The sequence below is a fragment of the Hirundo rustica genome, chromosome 2, assembly GCF_015227805.2.
Source record: "Hirundo rustica isolate bHirRus1 chromosome 2, bHirRus1.pri.v3, whole genome shotgun sequence".
Lineage (NCBI taxonomy): Eukaryota > Metazoa > Chordata > Aves > Passeriformes > Hirundinidae > Hirundo > Hirundo rustica.
The window spans coordinates 43,846,335-43,873,791 of record NC_053451.1 but is presented as its reverse complement, the minus strand read 5'-3'; the positions used below and the strand labels follow the sequence as shown (position 1 = coordinate 43,873,791).

Here is a 27,457-nt window from a genome sequence, read left to right as displayed (position 1 = left end):
TTACATAAACAACCAAACTTTTAATAGCAAATTCGGACAATCTTCAAGCACCTGATCAGGCTTCTGCAGCATAGTCATGATACAAAGACTTGCAATCTTCTTCTTTCATATCCCTGAGATGTAAGCCAAATATTCAAACTCAACTACTATCTGCTGCTGAGCAATTACCTTTTGGGAGTGAAAACCTTATGAGGTAGGAGAAATTTTAAATACCATTGGGAAGTCACTGTGAAAATGGCCATCTAACTTGCTTTTCCTGTGAGGCAGTTCAAATTTTCCCCTGGAATTCTTCTGTTAATGAAGGACAGATGACTTGTCCCATCAACAACACAATAAATTCCAAAAACATTAAAGAAAAAACAATGGCTGAAATGGCTAAAATAACATTTATCTATGATTACTGAATTATGCCATAGAATTTCACCCTACAGTGTGAATTTTAAAAACTACATATTTTCTGGTAATGAAAAAATTGAGTAATATCCTCTCCACCTAGTAACTATGTAGCTTTTTCATGAATTACTGGAAGAAGGCATCTTCTGATCATTGGACCAGCTTAAGATGACCCAAGAGAAAGGAGGCATGCCTGTCTCTCCTTGGATGAGACAGAAGAGCAGGGCTCAGCATATTTTCCTTATAATGACTACTACAGCTGTCTCCTAAGAAGCAACAGCTGACTGTCAAGAATCCCAAACATAAATGGATGGCTTAGTAGTAACGAAGAGCAGGAGAATCAATCTGTATGACAGCCTTACCTTATATAGCCTATATTAATTAATACACAAAATGAACTGGTATCCTGAATGCCTTTTGTAGTGAGGAGAGAGTTTCATCTTTAACCACAAGGTTAATGAGACAATGGGAAGGCAAATGAGGTTCTACCAGAGTAAAACCCATCGCCTTCCTGCCCCTTCCTTTGCAAGTTTCATCTCATTTAAATTTGGATGTTAGGATTCTAAACTATTGTAAGATGATTTCAATAATTAAATGACAATCAGGTAACTGAATTCTTCATTATGTACAAAGTATTTACATAAGTATTTTTCACCTCAAACTGTAAAGTTTCAAATAAAAAATCTAAACCATGTCAGATGTGTCAGTAATGCAATGACTGAATGGCAGCCCTTAATGCTAAACAATCATTTTACAGAATGTCAAACAGAGGTCTTTTTTTTTTTTTAATCTATTTCCTTCTTTTTTATATACTATCATTTATTTATTTTATTTCATTTCATAAAGGATAATAGGTGGAGCATGAAAGCCACTCATGCACTAATCTCCAAGAAGCTTCACATGTGACACTTTCCGTAATTACAAAAAAACCCCCATGACATTGATGTGGCCAGTCTGTTAATTTTGTCTGACTCAGTTTGGAAAATAGGCATTCTCTTTTCATAGTATCTCCACAGCTGAAATATTTTTTCTTCAATGCAGGTAAATATCTGGTTAATATCATTTGTTCTCCTCAGCACTACAACAATGAAGCTGTGTTAACACACCAAGAAATGAAATATTTTATCACTGAAGTCTGACGTCAAACCTACAGTGGTGGTACTCAAAGTATATGAATAACAGATTGCAAAGTGATAGAATCAGTCTCTCCTTCCTTGTTCACTAAGTGCATCCTTGCAATCTGATTGCATTGTTTTCTGTAAACTTGACTATTATTTCACTTAGAGCATAGCAAACAACTTCTTTTCATCTCCTATCAATTGCAACCCTTTGCTAAAGATGAGGTGAGATTTTTTTGTATTTGTCAAATGACTGCAACAGGATTAGAGGAGTACTTTCAAATTAAATGTGTGAAGTATGCTTTGTCATTAGCTTAGCATTAGGATACTTCATAGCTGAAACATGAAGCTTTCACGGATTCCTTCCAAATTATTTTGTTCAAATTGAAACTCTCACAAACGCTGGAAGGTCTTGCACTAACTACTAACAATCGGTTCAAAGTCAAACCAAATTAAGTCAGCACTGACAGAGCAGGACAATAAAACAATGCTTTCTAACACTTTGGAAATTTGAAGCTTTGAGTATAAATCAGGCCTTTAACAACATATAGTCCTGGGTTCTTACATGTATCCATTATCTGGAGAATGCCATACCCATCTCACAATTACTAACAGAATGACCCCTGAGCTCAAAGACGTACAGCTGTGTTCTGTATGACGGGTACACAGCAAGGTCAGAAAACCCTGCTTTGGTCCGTAACAAATAATAGAGAAGTAGTTGGAAAACTTGTGGTCTGCAACTTAAACATTTTTAAATGCCAGAGAGAAGCCAGACTGCAGATACTGATCTTTTCAAGTTACAGCCAAAATCATATCATGTGGTTTGAGTAATTCATTAAGTAAATTCTGAAAGCCATAACAACACTGACACAAAAAGTTAACACACTGGCCTAGCTGAAATGTAATAAATAAATTGAGCCAATGGTAGTCTGAAGATATTTCAGAGACACTCTTTCACCACCAGCAGGTTTTAGAGCAAATATGTCTAATAATACTTTCTTTTGGTGAAACAAATCCTTCCACTGAACACTGCTTTAAAAAAAGAGAAACTCTTATTAAATTCAATTTTAAAGTTGTAAATAAAACTCCACTGTAACCAACACTTAATGCTGAGTAAGGCTTTGTGCTATCCAGCTACTTATATTAAAACAGTTTTCCTGTGAGCAGTGTAGTCCTGAAGAAAATGGAAGAATTTAAATGAACTTGTACTACATTTATTTCACAACGTATTTAAGCATTTTTCCTCACTGAGCAAGCCACAACACAGAACTTCTGTACTTCAGTAATTGAGATAGAAATCAACTTACCCTATGTTTTTCCTTTACTTTCTTCCTGTATTCTTCTTTGTCAAATTTGTCTTCTTCACGCAGTATTTCTTTTGCTTTATCTAGGTTGATACCACTGGCATCATCTTCCTCATCTGCTTGCGCCAAATTGGATTTTTGCACAGGTGGCCACTGCTGCACTAACTGAATTAGAGATGCCAGCAAGAAAAATCATGGTTAGAATCATTTTTTTCACGACACGTTTTTGGTGTCCTAAATATTCCAATACATTATTTTTCCAAACTAAATAAAAAAGTCATCTGCAAAGGAAACAAATTAACAAACCTTATTTAACCTCACATTCAGTTAAAAATGACTGTTTTAAAGTAGTGTCTCCATTATATCACATTACTATTTAGTGAATTCACTTGAATCTCTTCCCTTATTTTGTCCCCTTTCCTGATTAGAACAAGTAATTTCTAATCCTGCTAGTCATCTAGGGAGAAAAAAACTACTTGCTCTCAAGAAATGATTCTCAGAAAAAAATGTGAATAAATCCCAGCGGTACCCTTCATGTAAACAATCAACATTCCAACATATTAACCAAGACAAAAATTAGACAAGCCTTTATTCCAGAGTACACAAAAAACCCCAAGACTGTAGGTTCATGTTTTGAGGGAAGCAAGGAGAACAGAAAGGTTTTTTGATTATTGTACTACCACTGTATTGGAAATGTTTGATGACTCATGCTGATGAAATGTTTGATGGACAACACACTGAACACATCCAGCTTCCCTTAAATATCTGAAACTCTAAATTCAAGACAAAGACTACACATTCACCAAAAAACATCCCCATCTATCTTATGATCTAGTAGCTTAGACCTCACGGTATGAGCACACACCTTCGAGGGAAAGTCTTTGCAAAATCATTCTTGCTCATGGATTGCTAGAATACAAACTCTTGAAAGGAAAGTACATGGCAGAAAATAGAGAATGCCTTTCAGTACAAATGCAAAATCAAACACATTTAGGACTCCCTAATGTACGCAGGGTGTTTATTGAACAGGTACGGATAAATCCAACCCATTGTTTCCACATCCTTCTGCAAAACTGAGTTTCTGTAGTTGTATTTTCTATAAAGATACATTTTTTAGAGGACTTTATCAAAGAGAAGCAGATGGAACAGAACAGTAAAATTTCAAGGCATAATTTTACAAAGCTCAGGGGAAAAAAGCAAGAACAACATCCATAGATGCAAATTTTGTGTTTCCTTAAATGTCACCCCTTTTCTATTGCATTGCTTTTCAAACTACTTTTCAATCTTCGTGATTATTTTCCTCTCCATCCTTGCTCCTTTTTGCTTCATTTCATAGATACCTAAAAAATTCACATGTGAATTTGAAGTTGAGACAACAGCTTCTGAATATCTAAAAATTTCTAACATTGTCGTTTTCAGTCAAATGGGGCAACTGCTAAAACTTTTTACACTCTGTCTAATGTTAGTAATTATGTATATGGCTACACTACCTTCACCTGCAATATAAAATGCTTTATTTTATTTGGTAATAAAAAAAGAAAATTATATACTCGTAAAGGTGACCTCTCTTTCAGCTTATGCCTTAATAAAATTATTATAAAGAGGGAAAAAAACCCAACCACCCTACTTTTTATCTTGGTGCTGGAAACAGAAAAACCACATACACAGCATCTGAAGCTGTGAAACCAAATGATAGAAAAGTTCATGGAATGTGGATACATGGTAGTGGGATTACTTCCACTGGGTAACTCCAGAGTGACTAGCATCCACAATAGTTCCTTTCAGTATAAAATCAATACATTTTTCCATTGTTCTATTAAAAGAACAATCAAATAACTGGCAAATTTCCAAGCACTGCTACATCAGCACCAGTAGGCCGAAATTTGGTACTTCCTTAGCTTTTCTAACAAAACTTTTAATCTAGAAATAGTGAATGCTGTGAAAACAATCAGGGTCTTCTTTTAATCCTAGTACATTAACTCAAGACTTTGGGGAGCTTTGGCAAGCAACTACAGAAAAATTGATTTACATTTCTGTAAGAAAAAAAACCCCACATGCTCTTGATTCCACCTGAAATTGAAGATAATAGGCAGAAAAAGAGATTCAGTTCTGTACATCCACTTACAGCTCTCATACAAGTATCTTACAGACAAAGATGAACAGAGGTCGCTGCTCAACGTTTCTCTTCTTCCCAATGGAACTGAATTGGAAATGGAAGCTGAACACTTTTGGAAAATGTAAGCCAATTACAAATACCACACATTTTTTCCAAGCGTGACTTTTTACACAGAGATAAAGTACGTTTTTTACTTTATAGAAATGACAACTTAAATTCCCACCAAAATACAATTACTTTTAAGTGATCTTACCTCTCCATCTTCAGTAAAAACTATTTTTGTGTTAACTTTAAATTTCTTCTTCAAGATTTTTTTGGCTTCTTGGGTCTTAGTTGCTTTTTTCTTCGTCTTTGATTTTGATGTGGTCTGCATAAAAGAAAGTTTTCTTAGGAGGTTTTTACTAGTCATAGAGTGTATACTTCAAATTTCCTTAAAATTAATTAGATGCATTAAAATTTAATTCCTAAAACATGAGTAATTGCCAGTAAAAATCACCCAGCAAACCTTTTCATAAAAGTGTTTTAAGCAGGCAATGTCATCAGAAATTCATTTACGCTGATAAAAATTTAGCATAATTTAAATCCTGCCAGCGCCAGGACACCTGACTCATTCAAATCTCACTAATCTTTTAGGGACAAGGACACTAGATTCACCAGCTTATACTGCTAGCAAGCCTCATCAGACAAGAAATGCAATATAACTGAGTTGAAGTCAACTACAACTGATCAGATACCAAATTCATCACATTATCCCCAGGCACCACAGTAAACCAGTTTGAGCTATCTGTGCATCAATGAATGCTGCAAGTAGCCAAGCAAGAACATTCCTACTTTGTAACTTTTGTCTCTTGCAGAACATCCAGGAGGTGTTTACCAAACTTAGAATTAAATACCATTTAAATATCGCAAAAGTTACTAGCATCATACAAGAAAGTAGTGGAAAAAAAGTGCTGAAGATACCAGAGCAACTAATGAATGGATCCACAGAAATGGTGAAATCCAGAGATGGCCTTTATAAGTTTCCCCAAGGCACTCATCTGGTGGTAACATCAGGGAACTAAAGAATGTGGAGATTCACCACCCTGAAACTCTTCCAAGAACAAAGGCTGAAGGTGTTCCAACATCTACCAGGGCACAACACACAGAGAACATTTCAAGCAGTAACTGATATTGCAAAAACTACTTTATAGCAAAAGGGATTCTGAAGGAATTCATGGAGACTCCATAGGAGAAGGCCCACAACTTATTCACCATCCCATAAAGACTGTAATCTCTCCACTACACAGGAAAAAGTGCCTGAAAAACAGTCGCTAAACTGTCTAAACTTCTAATAAATAACAGAAAGCAGTCAAAGCAACCAAAAAGAAAAAGGAAAAACTGAACTTTTTCTCACTTTCATTTTTTTATTTTAGTCGTTTTAATCAGTTTTCATGTTCTATACAAAAGCCACTATAAAAGAAGCAAAAAACCATTAACTCAGAAAGTCACTGTCATTATGCTCAGCACACTAATGCACTGAAATATGAACTATAAAAGAGAAAAATTACAGTCCTTCTAACAGGAAAAATGGCTTGTGACAGCTACTACACTGGGATATCAAGTAATGACCATATCTATTATAGAAAATAGTACCTGTAGCAGCACTTTTATCCTCGGTATTGTCAAACAATTTTTGCTGCACTGTGCAGCAAAAATACTGTACTGGTTAGGTACATCTGTAAAAACTCAGAAAGCTGCACTACGCCCTCATTACTGCTGCTTATCCTACAAACACAAATTGTTTCAGAATCTGCATTAGCATAAAACCCTTACCTCAAAATACAGACCACTTAGTACAGTAACAGGAGCTGTCCAGAGTAAGAATTTAAAGAGAGATGTACTTCAAGGTGATGGGACAATACTATTCACTACCATAGCATTTTCTTTCAGCAGCTGCTTTCATTTTTCTTTTTTTAGTAAACAGATCTTTATTTCTGCACTGTCAATAATGTTGGTACCAGCATAATATGTTACTATTAAAAAAAAATCACTGTAAGACAGGAATTGATACACCAGTATTTTGCAAAATTATATTTAACTGTGAATTTCAGCTGTTTACACTTGGTTTAAAAAGGGTTTTCCCAGCTAAGGAGCACAAATATCAATGAGCTGTCTTTACACGCACACAAAGGCAACATTTCCACTTGTACCTTGTTCCCCCTTCTTCATCTGAATTTGATACTGCCAAGTTGCATGGGGAAAAAATGGGATAGTATAAATTTCCAAACAAACTGAAGGAACAAGAGGAGGAGAAGAAAAAAATGGGAAGCTAAACTCCCTCACTATAGACTCAAAAAGCATAGTGTAAGATCAGCGGGTGAATCTGGCAGATTTATAATACTGCTTGTGTAGCATTACACAAAGGGATCAAAATCTTTAAAAACCCGCAGAAAAAGGCATGAATATAAACCACTACACACTCTCTACGTTATTAAACTGGAGTTTTTATTAGGACACTGCATTGGGTTTGCTTTTGGTACCGGGGGGCTACAGGGGTGGCTTCTGTGAGAGGATGCCAGAATCTTTCCCCATGCCCAGCAGGGTCAATGCCAGCTGGCTCCAAGAAGAACGTGCTGCTGGCCAAGGCTGGGCCCATCAGAAGCGATGGTAAAGCCTCTGTGACAACATATCTAAGAAGGGAAAACAATTATGGCACAGATATAACTGCAGGCAGAGAAGAGTGCAGTGAGAACACGTGAGAGGAACAGCCCTGCAGACCCCAGGTCAGCACAGAAGGAAGGGCAGGAGGTGCTCCAGGTGCCAGAGCTGAGATTCCCCTGCAGCCCCTGGTGCAGCCCATGGTGAGGCAGCTGTGCCCCTGCAGCCCCTGCAGGACCATGGGGATGCAGAAATCCACCTGGAGCCCATGGAGGAGATCCACAGCGGAGCAGGTGGATGCCTGACAAGAGCGCTGTGAACCCATGGGAGGCCTGTGCTGGAACAGGCTCCTGGCAGCAACCTGCAGCCCCATGGAGAGAGGAGCCCACGCTGGAGCAGGTTTCTGGTAGGACTTGTGACCCACACTGGAGCAGCCTGTCCTTGAAGGACTGACCCACACTGCAGCAGTTCACAGAGAACTGTTGCCCATGCAATGCATTCACGTCGGAGTTCACGGAGAACTCCCATGGGAGGGACCCCACACTGCAGCAAGGGAAGGACTCCTTTCCCTAACCACCAGCAGGAACAATATGTGATGAACTGACTACAATCCCCATTCCCTGTCTCCCTGTGCCACTGGGGAGGAGGAGGTAGAGCTGAGAAAGAGGGGTGTGGGGAAGGTGTTTTAAAGGTCTGGTTTTACTACTCATTATCCTGCTCCGATTCTGTTAACAATAACTTCAATTAATAACTCTAATTAAAGTCTGTTTTGCCTGTGATGGTATTCATTGAGTGATCTCTCCTAGTCCTTATCTCAGCCCATGAACCTTTTGTTATATTTTTTCTCCCCTGTCCAGCTGTAGAAGGGCATGATAGAGAGGATTTGGTGGGTGCCAGGCATCCAGTCAGGGATAACCCACTACACTGGTAGTTAAGCTTTCTGAGCACACTTCAAAGCTGATGGCTTTCGGCTCCTTCAGCTCCAAAGATCATGCCCCCGACTGACTCATAGTTTAAAACCAGATGGGCTCAGATATCAAAACATTTTCATCACAGATGTAGGCACAGTTTTCCAAACTACATGACTTTAGCATTCAGCAGTAGAAGAAGGGACCTTTGGTGTGTTAGGGCAGTGGTTTCTGACATAGATTTCCTGTTCCAAGGGGGAGGCTACATATTCCAGGTGAAGAGTCGGGCAGATCAGCCATAGAGCGTATAGAGTCCTGGGGCTATCATGGGGTCCCATAAATGCTGCTTTGGTTCTCTCTCTCACATTTTTCTGGAGTCCCTACATAATTCTTAAGTGTCTCTCTTCTGTCACTTAACCCTCTCCCTCCATGTATCTCCAGTAGCATCTTTCAGAGGATCTGTTCCCTACCTTCCAAGAGCCCCTTGCCCTACTTCCTGCCTCTGTGGTTGCTGCTTTATATTGAACATACCTGTGGCAGATGCTTCTCCAAGTGGCTTAAGTCTTCATGCAGGATGGGTTGTTTAAATCTATCTCAGCTCATGGCCTCCTCCATGATCCGTGACACCCTGAAACCTCCTCACCCAAATTTCTAATGCCACTGCCTGTCTTTGCTTTGACCTCGCTTTTGAATAGCTACATTGAAACATCAATTTCCCATTGGCAGGAGTCTGATTTATCCATATTAAAAGTGAAACATCGCTGGATATGAGACCTCAGGCTTCCCTAGTCTTAAGTGCTCACCCTTGGTTCCCTATGTTTTCAAGCCATTCTGCTTACTTATTTCCCATTTTCATCTTTTGCACTAGGAGATACCTGAGCATGGACAAGCAGCAGGCTGACATTCTCAATGGCTTCATCTCTTTTCTCCATAAAGAATTCCCCACAGTAGCAGGCACCACCAGCTGCTGGAGGTTGCCAGAAGATCCCTGTCCTCTGTTAACCTTAAGTTCTGCAGAGAATACAAAAGCAGCAGGGGTCATGACTCCTCTCTGCCCAGTAAACAGCTGGAATCTGGGGTCACAGGCTTTGCAGGCAGAAGTATGATCACATCAGCAGATACAAATGAATGGAGGGTTTCTGCTGACAACAAGACCCTGTTCCTAGTGCCAGAGCAAGCCATGGGCCTGGGCATTTTCAAGTGAGCCGAAAGGGCACAGCTGCTGTCCACACTGATCGGCTTATTGCAGGTCCTGCTCAACTACTATTTACCTCAGTAAATCCCTTTCTAAAGCTGAATTATTCCATCAGATAAGCCATTGATCCAAACAAAACAGCATAGGTGATCTGGGCACAGGCTTTCACATTGCTGTTAAGATACCAAAGGAATTCTGCATTTGAACTCAAGTTGCTAAGAGCAGTTTAAACACCAGCTGGTGCACACACCCCCCTCTGTCAATGAGAAGAGGCTACCTGCTGCTCATCAGCAAGTGCATTTTACCCCATGCTCAATACAATAGGCTTCAAATCTCATCTTTTCTTCAACAAAGATGTGGCACTAGTTAGACTGATCAAACAAGACCAGAACAATAATTAGCGTCTTTAAAATTATATTTAACACTCAAACATTACGAGTTAAGAGTCACTCAGGTTTATAAAAAAATCCATAAAATGTAGGATCAGCTGCAGAGTTAAGGGATTTTCTACTGTTACTAATCTAAAGCCAGAATTTCTTCCTCCTTTTGTACATGTGAGATGTCTTGCTGGATTATTTAATGAGTAACAATAAACACTAGCTCTTAGAAACACAGAGAATTCAAACATTTTGATATAGAATCAGTAACAATACAGCTAATATGCAAGTTCTTTTCTATTTTTCTCAAGAAGGAGTGAGCTTTTGATTTCTGGCTTAAAACATCTTAAGCTGAATCAACAACAAAACGTTTTCTAAATTAAGATACTTACAAGTTTAAGAAATAAGATTTACTGTTTTTTCAATAGTAATATTTTTCTGAAGAGACAGGGCACAAAAGCACAGCTGTCAGTAAATTTTAGTATTGTAAAGTGTAGTATTTTTTTCTTATAAATTTAAAGTCAATAGACAGACTTGAGCATCTAATCCTCAGAAATTCAGGATCAAACAGCAGTATCTTACCATAACCAAGACAAAACACATGTGCTTTGACCTTTGGAGAGTTCCTCATCATCAACCTAAAGCTACTTTGTTTCTAACTATAATTTTCTTTTAATTTCAACTCAACACACCTTTGAAAGCAAGCACAGAATACTCACTACAAAAGCTGTCCAAAGACAGGCCTACATTATCATGGCAGGATAAAATATTAATAGAAAAAAAACAGTTAGAATCAATTCTCCAGTCCCATAAGCTAAAGCAAGCATTGCTGTATTTCTAGAGGATTTGTGGGCTTCTCTTCTCCCTCCTGCTTGTATCATACAATTCCTGGGAAGAATGGTACTGTACCTGGAAGTATTTTCCAGTCTCTCCCTACATCATTACATAACTTTACCAAGAATTTAACAGCACCTGCCTCTGAGAAATAAAAATCAATGTGGGACTCAATTTCACAGACTTGTTTTGTATTTCTTCCAGAAACTGCCCACAAGAGGAGCAAGTATTACCACATTTGCAGTATCACCAAGGTCCCTCTGTCAAGCTACTGCATTCAGACTTGGATGTCATGCCCCACAGAAGGCTTGCAGACTGAAGCTACCAAACCTTAGACAAAAAAGAGGACTGGGTTCCTCGAGCCATGGAAAGCAGAGATGGTTTTCATCCAGCAGGCGCCATAAAAATACTATCCTCCACAGTCACTAATCTAAAGCAGCCTAACCATAAAGCATTACCTTCCGACCCCATAAACTTCCCAAATTCAGACTACAAGGCTATGGTTAACTGTGATAGAGGAGAGAGAAGTTTAGAGGGGAGAGTATTTTTCACTTCTCCTGAAAATTATCTAAAATATCACAGAAGCAGCAGTGAGTTACAAACTTTACACATAATTACTAAAGGTAAGACAGAAAACATCAAGAGAAGCAAAAGAGTCAGACTCTGAAGTCCTGTCAATTTTACTTCAAGCACCTACAAAATACTAAAAACCAAAAAGCTTCCTCTTGATAATACAATTTGATTCCTATTTATAGAGGACCAAAGAGGCAAAAATCCTGGGATGGCACATGACTACAGGAGGATGCAAGAATGCTGCTTTTCTTCGTGATCTGGGGTAGTTAGGTGGTCTTTATTTTGACTTCCAGTCCACCTCTCTGAATGACAGCTATTTCTGTCCTTCCTCATTTCTGCTGACTGCTCACAAATCATGGCCCATGTTGCATTATTGAGAACATCAGACCAAGTCAAAGCCACTGAGAAGCAGCAGCAGGGCAAATCTGCTCCCACAAAAGAACTCCCTCAATCTTCCTTAGGAAAAGAAGTTTCTTTAGTCAGCCTGTGTTGTTGTTCTACTTTTTATGTAACACAAGTGCGGCTAATTTTGCTTTGGTGAAGTATTCTTCACCAAAAAGTTTTTACTTTTTAATTAAATGTTTTAAATGAGGAAGCTTAAATTCACAGACACTATCCAAACACACTGGTATACGTCACTGAGGTCAGCTCTTACCACAGCAGTTGTTAAAACCTGGAAATAGGTAAACATACTTGTTAAAATCTGGAAATAGGTAAACATACTCAAAAGAAAAAACCCAACACTCCTTACATGTTTTCTATTTGCTTCTCTATGAACTCTTACAGCACATTAATCAAGTATGAAGATCAACATGATCTTCAATTTTTTAAGCAGTGGCTTAAATTCAAAGGCTGGATTGATGGGGGTCTTGTTGGTTTGAGGTGTTTTTTCTTCAGGGTGTTAGTATATGTGCTATTTTGTTTTTATTCAACTAGTATCATGCAAGATTTCAAGCAAGATAGTGAAAAAGCAAGAAGCTGAAGTTATTGGTTGGTAATTCTTTACACAATATCACAGTTTGATCAGGGAAATACTAGACTACTAAATTACTTACGAAATCTATTAATTATTTCCTTTCTAAACATAGTGAAATAATGTTGATTTTAACAAGAGACCATTTTATAGGAGAGAAACCTTACATCAAGAACTGCATATGGCTTTTACAGTAACAATTACAAAGGAAATATCCAGGTTGGTAATGAAAAGAAAAGCAGCACTCTTAGCATAAAGAATAGCATAGACATGAATAATTTCAAAAGCATAGCAACTGGAGAAACAAAAGTAGTGTAAATAACAAAACATTCTAATAACCACTATTCACTATTGCTAAACCACATCATGACTTAACCTCAGCCAGCAACAAACTACAATGCAGCCACTCACTCACCCTCCCTGCATCAGGGTGGGGGGAAAAAAATCAAGAAGTGTAAAAATGAAAAAGCTCCTGGGTTGAGATAAAGATAATTTAATAACTAAAGCAAAAGCTGTGCATGTAAGCAAAGCAAACAAAAGAATTAATTCACCACTTCCCAAGGGTAGGCAGGTGTTCAGCCATCTCCAGGAGAGCAGGGCTCCACCATGCCTAATAGTGACTTGAGAAGACGAACACCATCACTCCAAACATCCCAACCCCTTCCTCCTTCTCCCAGCTTTATCTGCTGAGCATGGTGTCAGCTGGTCTGGAATGCCCTTTGGATCAGTTGGGGTCAGCTGTCCTGGCTGTGTCCCCTCCCAAACCCTTCCACACCCTCAGCCTCCTTCGCTGGTTGGGTGAGGTGAGGAGCAGAAAAGCCTTGGCTTTGTGAAAGCCATGGTCAGCAGTAAGGAAAACATCCCTGTGCTATTGATAGTTTCCAGCATAAATCCAAACCACAGCCCCGTACTCAGTATTATGAAGAAAATTAACTCTGTCCAAGCCAAAACCAGCACATCACATTATGGACAATGACCACAAGACCAGCAGCTAACCACACTGGTGCGCTCCTGTTAAAATTGCCTTTCAGATCAAAAAAAGAGACACAGATGAAATAAACCACAGTAAAGACAGACCTGTACTATGGCAACCTCACTCTTACATGATGGTTTTGATTACTGTTAGCACAAGAGATTATATCAGAATCCGAGTTTCATTACAGTTTTGTCTTCGGGTGCAAGACTTTGGTGAGAATAGATTTCTTATTGGGCAGTATACTACTATTCTCTAAAACAGATTAAATTAAGCCAGGAAAGTTGAAAGCAACTAAATCTAAGATTAAAGTTTCAGTGTTCAACATAAAATGCAGGAGGTAGGATCAAAAAACCTTGCCACTTGCTAAAACAACTGGAATATTCTGCAATATATTTGGCACTGTGTTTAGACAGGAATTTGCTACAATTTCTTCTGTTTTAAGAAGGTATTTATTTAGGAGATTGTTTTTACTTGTATATAGACTAGGACAGCAGAAGAGGAGAAATAGGCAGCAGTAAACAGGTCCCTGTCCAGTATTTATCCCTAACCACAGACAAGAGCCACGCTTAAGTACAAAAATCTTTATTAAACAGTTCTTCAGTGATATATCTTATTCTCATTTCTGACGCCACATAGCAGCATTTGTCTAGAATACTTCTGAAACACTGAAAACAACTAAAATAATTTCCCCATTGTTACACTTTTCCTAAGAATGAATGCATACCCCATGTGATAGAGGATTGTTCATTCTAATAGCTGGTATCAGGTCTTGAAAATGGGAGTTTTGGCAAAGGATAAACAGATGGAGGATGAAGTTTCTCTAACAAGTAGGTAAAAAGAGCAAATATTAAGAAAAATATGTTGATATTGCAACCTGTACTGTAATTTACTGAACTTATTTTGGCACTCAAAATCATAACTACTTAAACAATGGTAAAGACAACATTTTCAACAAAAACTATTCTTTCAGGATATTGGGGATTCCATGACTAGCCCTGCACTTCCAACTAGGAATCTGTATGAGAGACAGGATTTTTTTTTTTTTAATCCACACACTCCCATACATCTGCATTCATTTTAAATAGTATAATTCTGCTTTAACCATCTCCTCTTGTTTCTTCACAGGTACTTTAGAAATGCCTGGGTACAGTTACTAATCCTGAAATACAATTCCTGCATCCTCACATCAGCATTTAACAGCTGCAAAATTTAAACCAAATCCTGAAAATGTATTTTTAAGTGTATTTTCATCCCAACATTCATGACAAAACTTTCATGCTTTCATGTTCTATACTGAATAATAGAATGTTAATGTTTTACCCGGATATAAAATCCCAGAATACCAGAAGGAACCATGAATGAGCAGCATTGCACAATCAATTTTTCACACTTTTTTTCCTTTCCTATCATACCCTCTCCCTCTGCTTTTTTCTTTTTATTTTTATATTACATATTTCCAACTCCTCCACAGAATAGGAAATACTTTGGTAAAGAGCCAAGCTCCCCCAGCCCACAAAACAAACATTTGATCCACAGACTATAAATTATGTAATTGTAAACACAACTCTATCTGTATACACCAACAAAACAGTTTTTGTCATTCGTCTGCAAAACCACTGCAGCTCAGTTTCCTAATCTTTTAAGTATGATACAAGAAATATAGGCCAACACCCCTATTTATTATTATACGATCTAGCATGAAAACAATCCACTACTTGAGCCTTTGTGAGTTAAAATAATTAGATAATATCTCATTCTGAAAGATATCTCTATTTAATGTACTGTAACACAGAACTTTTCAGTATAGCTATTGCATTAGACTGAAAACCCCCATTATCTGGGAGCATAAGCAGCAACAACATCCCTTTCTTAAGCATTAGCCCTTTAGCAACACAAGGCCATCACTTCTCACGCAGCTTATTTAAGTGAGGCGTAATAGAGAACGCAGAACTATTCCCATATTTCTAAGCAAAAACTAAATTAAGTTCTAATCAAGTATGCATGACATTCCAGAATATTGTCATTCAAAACCAAACACATTAACACAGCTTTTGTTAATTCTCAGCGTCTGGGTTGGTAGAAAAATGTATTTCCACAGAAACATATACAAGTCAAGATATTCTAATAACTTAGACTGTAAATATTAAAGAAGTATACAGTAATGATTAATCCCATTAGTAACTGCAGTGCCAGATCAAGGCACAAAATTACTTCATTCCACTCCTCTCAGCCATTACAAGGTATGCACCTTTAAAACAAAATTTTCTTTGACAAAATCCAACAGAAACACACAGAACCAACAAATTCTCCAGGACCTCTACAGCCAAGAGAAGTAAATGCAACATCAATTAACAGGCAAATCCCATTATTTTGTGGACTGTTATTTATCCTCCCTATTCCAGAACTTCCATTTTTGCAAGCAAGAAAAGGCTAGCATGAAGATGCTATTTCCTGCACAACCAGGCAAATTAGGAGAGCATGATCATACATTTGATACTGGCCCAAATCACTTCAAACCTAGATATCTCCTGCCACCTCTAAAAAAAGCCCTAAATCAAACAAAACCACACTCAACCCGAACCCCACATTAAAGTGGAGTTGAGGAGCTAAGAAAATCTGCACCTTCTTTGCAACTTTTGTTTTATTATGAATCTCCAACAACAATGATGTTGAGATATTTCCTTCGCTTTCAGCAGGTGAAAGGTTCTGCTTATTCATCCCCCATTAATATGCCACATGAAAGGCCCACACTCGAAATGGGAGCGAGGGGAGACAAGTAGGAAGGGAAAGGGAAGGCTGTCCTTCCCTTAAAGATGAAAAGAATCCTTAAGTCCTGAGGTGTGCTGAGTACATACTATGTTCTGGACCTTATAAATTTTCGGTTCTGCTGAAAATTGCTCCTTCTCTCAAAGACCGCACTTAATATCTTACTGCAAGACAGTTAAATTGAAATATTCTGAGAAACATAATCACTGGATGATAGAGCCAGAAGGCAATGCTAAGCTGACATTTAATGAACTGATTAATTTGGGGCTTTTTTAGTTAAATAAAGATCCTTGCATTTAATGTGACTATTTTCAAGGAGTTAGGACACAGTTATTCTAAGGAGAAGGAGGAAAGAATACTTTTTTGCATAATCATTAAGGCAGCCAACGCTTAAATAAATGTCAAAACATAGTTAAAATTGTGGTTTAAAAATACTGTGCAGAAGAAACTTAGATCAAAAGGTGAGACAGAAGACCAAACTTTCCTGTTGTTTTTCTCTAAGGCTGAATATATTTTATTGTGTGTGACGAGCGTGACCTTCCTCTCTCCCAGAAAAGCCACAGGCCTGGCCCCAGGAACACAGCGGCAGCCAAAGCTGAGGCTTCTCAAAACATGTTGTTTGCTACATACTCCTCATCTGTCCTCAGAAAGTAACAAAAATGTTACTTTGCAAAGAGAACCATATCATCAACTCCCTCTCTCCCTCCTTTTGCACAAGCTAAAACCACAACCTATGCCCATTTAATTGCCACACACAAAAAGGTCCTCCACAGGATGTGACTGCAAATAGCAAAGACTGCAGATGTTTTGAGAAAAAAACCCTGAGTTTTGCTCATTTGACGAGCGTGCATTTTTCAGCAGTAATTGGTGTGATAACCACTGCCTTTAGGAGAGCTTTATTTCCTCTTCTGACTGACCCAGATGGCACACTCTCCTCCCCTTCCCCTTCAGAGGTTGCCGAAGGTGATGCTCCTCTCTGTGCACAGGAGCAGGCACAAGCGAAGCCATTCCCCTGCCTCCACCCAGGGACAGCGCTACTACAGAGAGCACGAAGAGCCAACACTGGTTGGCAGTCTGAAGGGGGATGTCTTTGAGACAAGGCTTGGTTGAATTTTGCTCCCAAACAAGGAGTGCAGAGCCCAGGGGCACCAGGGCCTCCTCAGTAACCCCACACACCCAGTGAATGGGATGTCCAGCTGGGGTAAGGGCAGCAGCCCCACACGGGTGAGGAAAACACCAGGGAACCAGAGGAAAGAACAGGACATCACCTGAGGGAGTTGCTCACTGCTGCCAAGAGACCTGAGAAGAATGGAGCTGGGTTCTCTCAACCAAATGTCTATCAAGGATAACCTGAAAAAACAGAAGTTCTTTACAACTAAAGGCTGACACAGAAACCACAATAATAACCAGGAAAGATATTTCACAACTGTTAGTTCTCTTCTTTAAAAAAGGTTGAGTATTTTGACTTCTTTTTCCATGTATCCAATACAGACTTAAAGTGCTGCCAGAAGTGGTCCTCCAGTTCTTTTACACAACTCCACAGCTGTCCTTCACTAGCACTGGTCCTTCCCCAAAGAGAAAAGCTGCTGCTCCAAGGATTTGGAACCGGCAGAAAGCTGGCACTAAGGCTAGAAGGGCAAAGGCAACTGAGCTTCCAGCAAAGAGGATATGAAAACTGTCTACTCATTGGAAGAAAAAAGTAAGTAATTTTCCCCCCAGTTCAGGCATTAAATGATCAGGTAATCCCCATTAACACAGAATCTTCTATCAGTTGTGTGATTTTATTTTTTTTTAATGAATCTTACTGGAAGTGGAAACAGCAACACTTAGAAGAAACAATGAAGGGCAAGGGAATTGGACTACTCCAGACCACAACAGGCCCTCAGACTGAACTCCAAAGGTATGCATAGCAGAAAAGCAAATTTTAGAGGAATGATGGATTAAAAATGAAATGGGAATTGGAATAAGAAACAGCTTACAGCACAAGAATGACAAAGGCACATTTACAAAAAAAAAAAAAAAAGCTTCTTGACTCTTTAGACAAAGGCAATGTAACATGAATAATTAATTTAACTTTCTGTGGAACATCTAACAGTATCCATGCTCAAAAGTAATAGCTAAAGTTTAAAAAAATGGTCAAGGAGAGTTAAGAGAGGTCAAGCATTAGAACTGCTACAGCAACTACAATGATCTGTGCTGCAAGACAAATTACCGGGGCGCTACTGACTCTCTTCAATCAGGCCCATGGTTCCTGCTCTGTGTGCACCCCTAGTTTCTCAGGCCAAGTCAGGATCAGTAAGTTTATGACCACTGTTCTGAAAGTGGAACAAATATTTGTCATTAGTAATACATAATGTCTTAAAGTTTATGGCAGTTAATTAATTGCACTCTAACACCGAATCTCTCCTCCTGAGCCGCTTATAAAACTTTGTCACCAGCTTTTAGGAAAACTTATGTTCTGGTTACCCTATCTTAGCCATAATACTCATATTTTAAAGATCCTTGGAAGAAAGTCAAGCTGAATTTAAATAACTAATTATTTCTAGAGAAACACACTGGACTTTAGAGATGTTAAGAAATTAACATAATCTACTTGTTATAGTTATTTCATCATCAAAAATTAACTTTGTATAACATTACATGCACTCTTCCTCTCCCTTAAACTTAACTGCACTAGTTTTGAATAAATGTGGATTTTATATTCTGCATATACAGAAAAATAAATCTAGAGGGATAACATGAAATGTGCCTTGTTAGCTATTCACCAAAATACATAGCTTAGACCTAGACACTTCTTCTTATTACTCCAAATCCATAAAAAATTAACAATGAAGTTTCGCAAACCAGAGTCAATGGAAATGCATCACTGATTTTAGTAAAAAAATGCTCTGAAAAAGCACCAAAGAGAAACACGTGGCACTGATCAGTCATCCTTATCTCTTCCTCAGCTAACACCAAGGCCAGCACTGCAGGAAAGCCGCAGGGAAGCACAAGCAAAGAGAATCGGAATGGCGTTATGACTGGAGCTCTGAGCACCAGAACACTCACCTGAAAAGGTTCAACAGCTGGAGAAGGAAAATATTTCTGCCATTCAAAGAGATGCCTTTAGCCTTCCCACTGAGAGCACAGAGAATTGTTGTGAAGTTTGCTGCAGGACACCCTGCGTACCAAGGTCAAGAGCTGGACCCATCCAATTTAAGTAAGACAAACTAAACAACACATTCCCATTCCTGAAGCGTCTTTATGAGCACAGACAAATAAGCTGCAAGTTGCCCATTTTCAGGTTTAATTCCCACCCTTGCAATTAACAGAACATGGTCTCCTGAGAAATTTCTCCAAATTAAGAAATCTCTGTGGAAAGATTATCTCTTGGCTGGACTTCCCTTCTGTAGCACCAAAGAATTATCCCATTTGAGCCTTTGCTAAGCTCCTGGGCACACACACAAACTGCTACCTTGCCTTAAGAGAAGGAGCAAGCTGGAGCCACCAGGCACACCAAAGAAAACAGCCTGAAGCCAGCAATACAGTGGGGACACAGCAGGTTATGTAAGCACAACTGGGCCACTGCAATGAAGTCATGAACCCCACCCCAGTCTGCCCTATGCTCATTCTCTCTCAAGCAAGATGGAAAAGCTCACCTTGCTCACCTGGAACAACTCCAAGCAAACTGGTGTAGCAAAAAACCACGAGTTTGAAAAAGTAAATTGAAACAGACAGAAGAAAAAAATATGTTTAGGACTATGAATCTGTCATCACTACTTAAAAAAAATATGGGGTAGTTGCTGACAGGTCTCCATTAAAAATAAATTTAGATAGCTAACTTAAGAAATACGGGAAACACTCATCACTTTCAAAAAAACCCAGTTTCTGAAGCATTTTCACAGAATGCATGGGTCATTTTTGGCAGATGACATTTGTTCAGCAAAGAATAATCTGCCTGAAATTGAAGATTTCTAGGATGGTGAGAAATATCTCCCATTTTAACTGCGAGTGTTTTCACCTCATGCCAAGAGCCACCCAGTGACCACAGCTGGAAGAAACCCAAACACCACTTCACTTACCCAGAATGTCAAAGCAGCTGGAGAGAGTTTTAACAGCATTGCAAAAGTTAGGAAAAGCAAGAAAACCATGAAGTGCAGATCGACTGCAATGTGGAAACTGGATTTTAAATGTGCACTCACATTGACACATCTTATTCTAGATTAAACAAAAACATCCTCTTAAAGCCTTTCAGCAGAAAAAAGATTCTAAGAAACACTACTGAGTAGGAAGATAACCATGTACTTCACATTGATAGTGATCTTTTTCTATTCAAACAGTAATCCAAAATGGAATCAAATAAAGATGTAACAGAGCAATTTCGATCTCTTTTCTCCAGAGCAAGTATTTTCTCAAACTCTGTAACAGTGATAATGTAATAGAATATGGTTGTTGCAGACAGACCAGTTTGTAAGAATACACAAATTTACCTCCTGCACAAGCCATTCAGTTTAAAACTACAAAGTATATTACTTTGAAATTATGCTTTTCATATGCATTTCATGCATAGATTGATTTCCAAGATGATGAAAGGTCACGTATATATAGATGTAATGGAAGTAATTTTCCCTACTAAATCTACAGAAACAGAGATTATTCCTTTGTATTGTTGCATTTGATTCCTTTGATTTTTCTCAAAAAAGAGAAGATACTGAGAAGATGTGATTTACTCATAACTCTGGTAGGAGAAAAACTTCTGAAACGCTTTTACAAGCACTTTTTATAGCGCTTCCATGCTTGAACAATACAGCTTTTTATGTTGCAGTAACTTTTAACCATGCATTCAATAGATTTTATTCCTGTAGCCATTTACAGAAATGTGGGTAAGTTTTGTTTTATCTAACCATTTTCAACCGCTCTGAGGAAAAAACATTAAGAAGCATATCCAAGTTTAGGCTAACACAGACAAGCAGAATATGAGAGACCATATGGAGAAAATGTTTTCTGTTTTAGTCTAGTGTGGAACTCTCTCTTATGCTTTGTCTAACATGGAGCTTTCCTCACAGTAAGGGTATTTGACCGATTTGCTTATGAGTGAAAAAAAGCTGAAGGTATTCAGTGGCCAATAACCAGGAGAAGACAAGAAGCCTGGTAAGAAGTTCACATACATTGAAACAGCCAGTTTCTTCCAAGGACATAACCATAATACATTTTCTATCAGCTTAACAGCTTGCAGAAGATAACTGCCATAATTTATTATCTCATTTATCTACTCTGTTGTTTAGAACATCAGTAGGTTTCAGTATTTAGTAGAGCTATGGGAAAAATAATGAGTCAGCTATGGGCCATCAGTGCAAAGAGATCGATATCTTAGCTAGGATAAAACTGGAATGTTTAGTAATCAAAACTACACAGAGCCAGTCCAAAGGCAAGTATTTCTTCTCAATAAATTTTATACCTACATTTAATACATGCAAAGCAAATTAATATTCAAAGCCATCTGCTTATTTATTTACACGGCTTTAATAAAATCTCTCTTCTGATAATTTCCACTTCCATTGCTTAAAATAGAATATATGCAACAAAATGTCATACTTTTATTTTTTAAAATAAACACTCAGTAAGCTGCTTTTAAAAAAGTGAGGGAAATATTTCTCTTCCTCCTGGGGGAAAAAAAAAAAATGAAAGTGGCAGGAAATATCTCCTATTTAAAACATCTTGACTTTGAATATTCCAAATGAAAATGTGAGCACACTTCCCAGAGCACAAACTCATTTTTCATGAACATTTGCTTAGCCAGGCTTTATTTCTTCATATTTTCATGGACTGTTCACTTGCAAGGACTGTAGTCCAGACAGATCCTTTTTTTTTTTTCTTTTTGAAATCTGGGACTATTAAGTCTTTCACTTGCAAAATTGTAGCACTCAGTTTTTTCAAAGGAGCCACCATAAGTTTGTTTTCTGTTACATGATTTACAAAAATCAGCACACAGATGTAAAAATTCTGTAAGAATAGTATACACTTCAACTGTTTGGGCAGTTTGAGAAATAAACTCAATTTTAATGGGAGTCTGTTGCAGGAGCCTTCTTGCACCTCAAGGTACAGACTTTTTGTAAAACACAGGATAAAAAGGATCCTGGTTTATTCCTCTTCATGGCTTAGTCATCTTAATTCCAACTATTCACTGACTGGGGCTGCAGAAAGCTCCTACTGTAGGTTTCCCTTGCAGCTTCTGACTGCAGGCTTTTACCTAGCTAGACTGTGGCTGCAGGTGCCAACAACAAGCTCTAACTGCAGACCCAGACTGACCTTGTAAGCAGTCAGTTCCCCCTTCCCAGGATCCTGCTTCATGATTCTCTTCTTAGTGCTCTTCAAAGTTCCTCTTCCATGATGAGCCTCCCCTTATCAGCTCATCCCCTCTTTTGTCTCATTCATCCTTATTGGCTACAGCTGTTACTCACCAGGGGCGAGGCTGTACTGTTAATTAACACAGCTGTTACTTATCAGGGGTAATGTCACCTGTATTCCCTTCTTCTACCGGAATCAGACATGAGACTCTCAAAACTTTTGAAAATCTTATCTGGAAAACAACTACATTTCTAAAAAGACAGGAAATAGAAGGAAATAAAATTATTATTTTTTCTTCCAAAGGTGATCTTGCAAAAAAATTCCTACTTAGAATTTTAAGATCTGCAACACAAAACTATTTTCATTATTGCTATGTTCCAGCTTCAGGTCACAACGTAGCTCCAGCTATTAACAACTCTTACTGACGCAAGCCAAGACAAAACCACAGGGGTGAGCAGTGGACTGACCAGCAGGTCCCTGCGTGATAGCTATGAATTCTGCCATGTGGATTATTTATTATGAGGTCAGTTTAGTCAAAAACATTGCCAGGAGATTTCAGATCAGATTTTACAAAGAACTGCAATCGTCTCCCTTCCACATCTAAGGGACCACTGATTGACCAATCCTTGTGGATAAATGTTTACTGTAGCAGAAGTTTAACAGCTATACAGCAAACTGCTTCATTAGTGGGCCAGCCCATTAACTCCACATAATCCAAAGTCACTATTCCATGTTAGTTTTAAACTGCAAAGGAGCTGCTTTTACTTGGAAGATACTGTGCAGTGCAAATATCAACAGGGCCAACACATTACATAGAACTCCTTCTTCCTCCAAACGTTCTATGGAGCAAGGAGCAGGAATTCTGCAGAGACCAGAGCTCTACTTTACGGACTTAAATGCTTCTCTTAACTAAGGCCAGAATATGAGAAACTCTCAATACAAACAGGAAGTACAGAGAAGCACACAAGGAAACAAAGGAAAACTGTTTTCTCCTTACTAACGCTTCAAACCAAGGGTGTGATTTTAAGCACCCTGGAGGTAAAACACCAAAGGCTTTGAATCAACTCCTGAAATCACTGAATCCTAGAATCACAAAATAGTGTGAGCTGGAAGGACTTTTAAAGGTCATCTAGTCCAACCTCTCTGAAATAAGCAGGAACTTTCCACCACATCAGGTTGCCTAGAGTCCCAACTAGCCTGATGCTGAAAGTTTACAGGAATGAGGCATCTACCAAGTTTCCAGGCAACCTATTAGAGGTTTCATTGTAAAAAGTTTACACATTACCACATTCATTGTAAAAATTTTCATATTTGTATTTAATCTAAAGCATTCTCTTGCTTCTCCACTACAGGAGTAACCTTGGATGACTGGCCTATACAAGAGGCCAGTCTTTATCCTAAATGTCAATCTTACCCACCCTTCAAGATGTGCTCTATCAATTTTCACTTGGACTCTCTCAAAATGCACCAGCTCCTTGTTAAACACTCTCTTCCCTAGAAACCTTTATACTCTTTACATGCCCTCTGCTAGTGTATCCTCACCACAAAAAGGTGGTGTGATGTTGGACTGCAACACTAGTTGTATTTCAAACAGCAGAACTTAACCAGCAGCAGTCTTTCCACACAACTATCTTGATTCCTTACTAATTTTGTACCTTTCAGATTCAAAAACAAGCATTCCTGAGGCGAATTGAGTCAAGTTAGCTTACCAGGGCTTAAAGGATGATTTAGGCAAGAAAAACGCAACACTGGATAGATTTAAAACAAATTCACGTAAATACTCCAATATGGGCAAAAATTGGGAACACCACATACAAGAGAAAAGTGCTCTTGTTTATGTCCCTAATACTCCATTGCAAGATTGGAAAAAATGTTACTAGACATCAACATTCACTGACACCCCCTTACTAACTGTAATTCCAGTAAGATCCCAAGCACCCACAAATCAGGGTGTTGAAAGCAGATGAAAGCTGAGGAACAATTCTCTGTCACTATAATAATAATGTTTACCAAGCAATACAGATCAGGTGTATATGGAACTGCACTGTTACACTGTTACAGCAAAATGAAAAAATAGTGCACTTCAACAAAAAAATGGTATTACAAAATTTCTCTCTGTAGCTGGGCAGATGGTAAATGGCAACTGCAGCTTATTACAACTCCCGTAATTGTCTTCATCACCTTGTGTTTCCCCATCTGTCTTTTGTGCCCACTTGTTTTCTCACCTTAAACCAGCAGCTCTGCTATAGTCTATACATAGTATGTTAAGTGCCTAATGCATCGAAGTCCCAGCCTTTAATAAGAGATTTTATAATCGATGCTAAACAAAATATAGATCCCATTAAATGAGGACTGTGCATAGAGCATTTAAAATGTACATTATTAACATCCACAAATTGTGTGGGGTTTTTATTTAATTAGTTAGTAAAGGAAACAGGTATTTAGTGCTCCCTTGCCTTCAAATGCAAGTCTTTCACGTTACATTGTAGAAGAGGAAATACTAATCTAAAGAATTCAAGATAGACTAATGTTTTTATTATCTTGCCTCTTCACTTCCTTCAATGCCACTTAGTGTTCAGCTTGTCTCATTCCATAAACATCAGGCATTAGTGTTGGTTCCCAAACGAAACTCAGGAACCAGTAACACGAATTTATTTCGGAGCTAAAGTGTTTCACTTCATTCTACTGGACTCAGCCCAAAGTATGTATGGACAGAAGATTCTCTTAGCTCATAAGATACAAAAATCTCCAATGCTACAGTAATGGAAGGCCCAGTGAAGTAAGAGGGGTTTATTTTTATCCTGTTGTTTCCTCATTGTCAGTGTTGCAATTAGAGTAAGTGCTCATCACCCACAGTTTCTCCACTGTTACTTGGCAGTAGATATAGAATGCAGAAAAAATTCTCATTTGCTCTGCCACTGGGTGAGCACCTCTCTAGAGCAGCACATCTCCTTTGTGTCCCAACCTTTATTGTTTACAAGCCCTCATTAGCTGTGTTCTGGATGCTGAGCTTTGTAAGAAAACACAACATCAAATGCCGAACCTTTATGTCCAGTTCAGACACTGCCTTACTGCTGAGCCATTACCAAATCACTCTGCTAAAATATCACTCTGCATCAGTGAAATATATGGCTAAGACAGATGAAAGCAAGCAATATAACTCATAGAAAGCATTTGATCAGTTCTGTTAATAAGCAGTTAAAAAGTAAACTGCAAGCATTAAGCCTTTATATCAGTCTTTTTTTTCAAATGCAAACTGCTAACCTCTGACTGAGGCAAAGTCAATGTTTAAAAATTCATTACTGTCTTTGCCTGTACATCATTTAATGAAAGTTGAGATAGCAGGGCTATTTACTCTAATACCTTAGATTTCTTCTGAATTATATCTGTAAAGCTATCTTTATTCTGACTGCAAATTTAATATCCCACTATTCCCCTTCTCTGTAAATTTCTGTTAAAGCAACAAATACTTCAGAAATACCAAAGCTTAAAAAATCTTCTGGAGCCTCCAGCAATGTATTTCCTAAATAATAAAGTTTTTCATTGACCCAAAATGTTTCTGAAAAATAATATATACATGAAGGCAGAAATGCAAATTTCACCAAATGGAGGTTACATAACACAGTAAATAAAAAGCACAGCAGACAAATAGCAATTTCTGAGAATAAAAGCCTTCTGAAAAAAAAAAAAAAAAAACAACTAAAAAGCATTAATCTAAACAAGCATCATTTGGAATTTCTTTTCATTCTCTAAAAATTGATTTACCCCAAAACATTTCATGTACTTGCTTATTTGCTACTTCTATATATACTGTTTATAGTGTTATTATTTCTCAGAATCATGACTTTTTAAATTCTTTTAAGCAGTTTACCCCAGTGAAGCAGGGAAAAGATACAAAGTGATAGGAGAGATGAAAAATAAAAAGGAAATAAAATCAATTTAATAAAGTCTAATCAGAAAGGGAACAAAATTAAGATGTAGCACCACACAGCAGTAGAGCAGCACAGAAGATAACACACCAACTTCCACAGGCAGGAAATGTGGCAAGAAGAGAAAAAAAGAAAAGGAAAAAATCCCAGTTTTTCAAAAACAACACAGTAGTACAGAGCTAAACTGCAATGCAGTCTTTACTGAAAGACTTTCCAGTCTTATATACAAGAAGGTTATTTAAAAAAAAAAAACAAAAAAAAAAGCTAGGCTGGAGGTAGACAAATGGGCAAACCAATGGGAGAGACAATGAAAAGGTTAAAGGCACATCACTTGACATAGAAATACACTGAGTATAAGGAGACACACCAGAGGAGATAAACTGAAAGTTAAACATTTCTTCATTCATTTACAACACAGAGATTCATAATCTGTTTAAAGCAGATTTGAATGTTTGCTCTTTGAACCACCAATGATAAAGATGCTTGCTTGTTTATAGCAGTTACAATGGTAGTTTTCCCATGGTTGTAATTACATAGTCTGAGAAATGCTTCCAGTTTTGGACCATTTTAACATAACTGTCATGGTCATTCAGATTAATCAAAAAAAAGAAACCCTGAACAAAAGAAGGAACACTAAAGTAAACAAAATTATTATCAGCACAATTTTAAACAAAACTTAGTTTCCCATTATTAAACTACTAAAAGGAACAATTTTCAGGAGAGCAGAATAAAATTCAAGGATAGAAAATAGGTCTGTGAGATCAAAACAACTTCTTAATGAGTAAATAATAAACAAAAACAGCCCAAAGTTCCTACCGAGTTTGGGATTAAGTATATTATGCTATTTCATGGCTATGTAAAATAAAGATGGACTGATTTATTTATCACAAAAACTAAGAGACTAATTTCCTACTTGTTATTTGGAGATTTTTATTGCTATCTTTGGCCATTAATGATCAATAATGTCTGATATGAAACAATTTGAAAAAAATCTCATTTTCTGTTCCCCAAGGGCTACAGAAAGCCCGAAG

General features: G+C 38.0%; 1 protein-coding gene across 2 annotated transcripts in view; it reads right to left on the bottom strand.

The window, feature by feature from the left end:
- The window catches only part of DDX10 (DEAD-box helicase 10), a 166,945-nt gene that overhangs the window by 56,818 nt on the left and 82,670 nt on the right, over positions 1–27,457 (bottom strand). For both annotated transcript variants that reach the window (XM_040055438.2, XM_040055439.2), the window contains exons 14-15: positions 5,185–5,298; positions 2,819–2,980 (exon numbers count right to left, since the gene is read on the bottom strand). In XM_040055438.2, the coding sequence (XP_039911372.1) occupies positions 2,819–2,980; positions 5,185–5,298 (276 nt within the window). The remainder of the gene's footprint in view (positions 1–2,818; positions 2,981–5,184; positions 5,299–27,457) is intronic.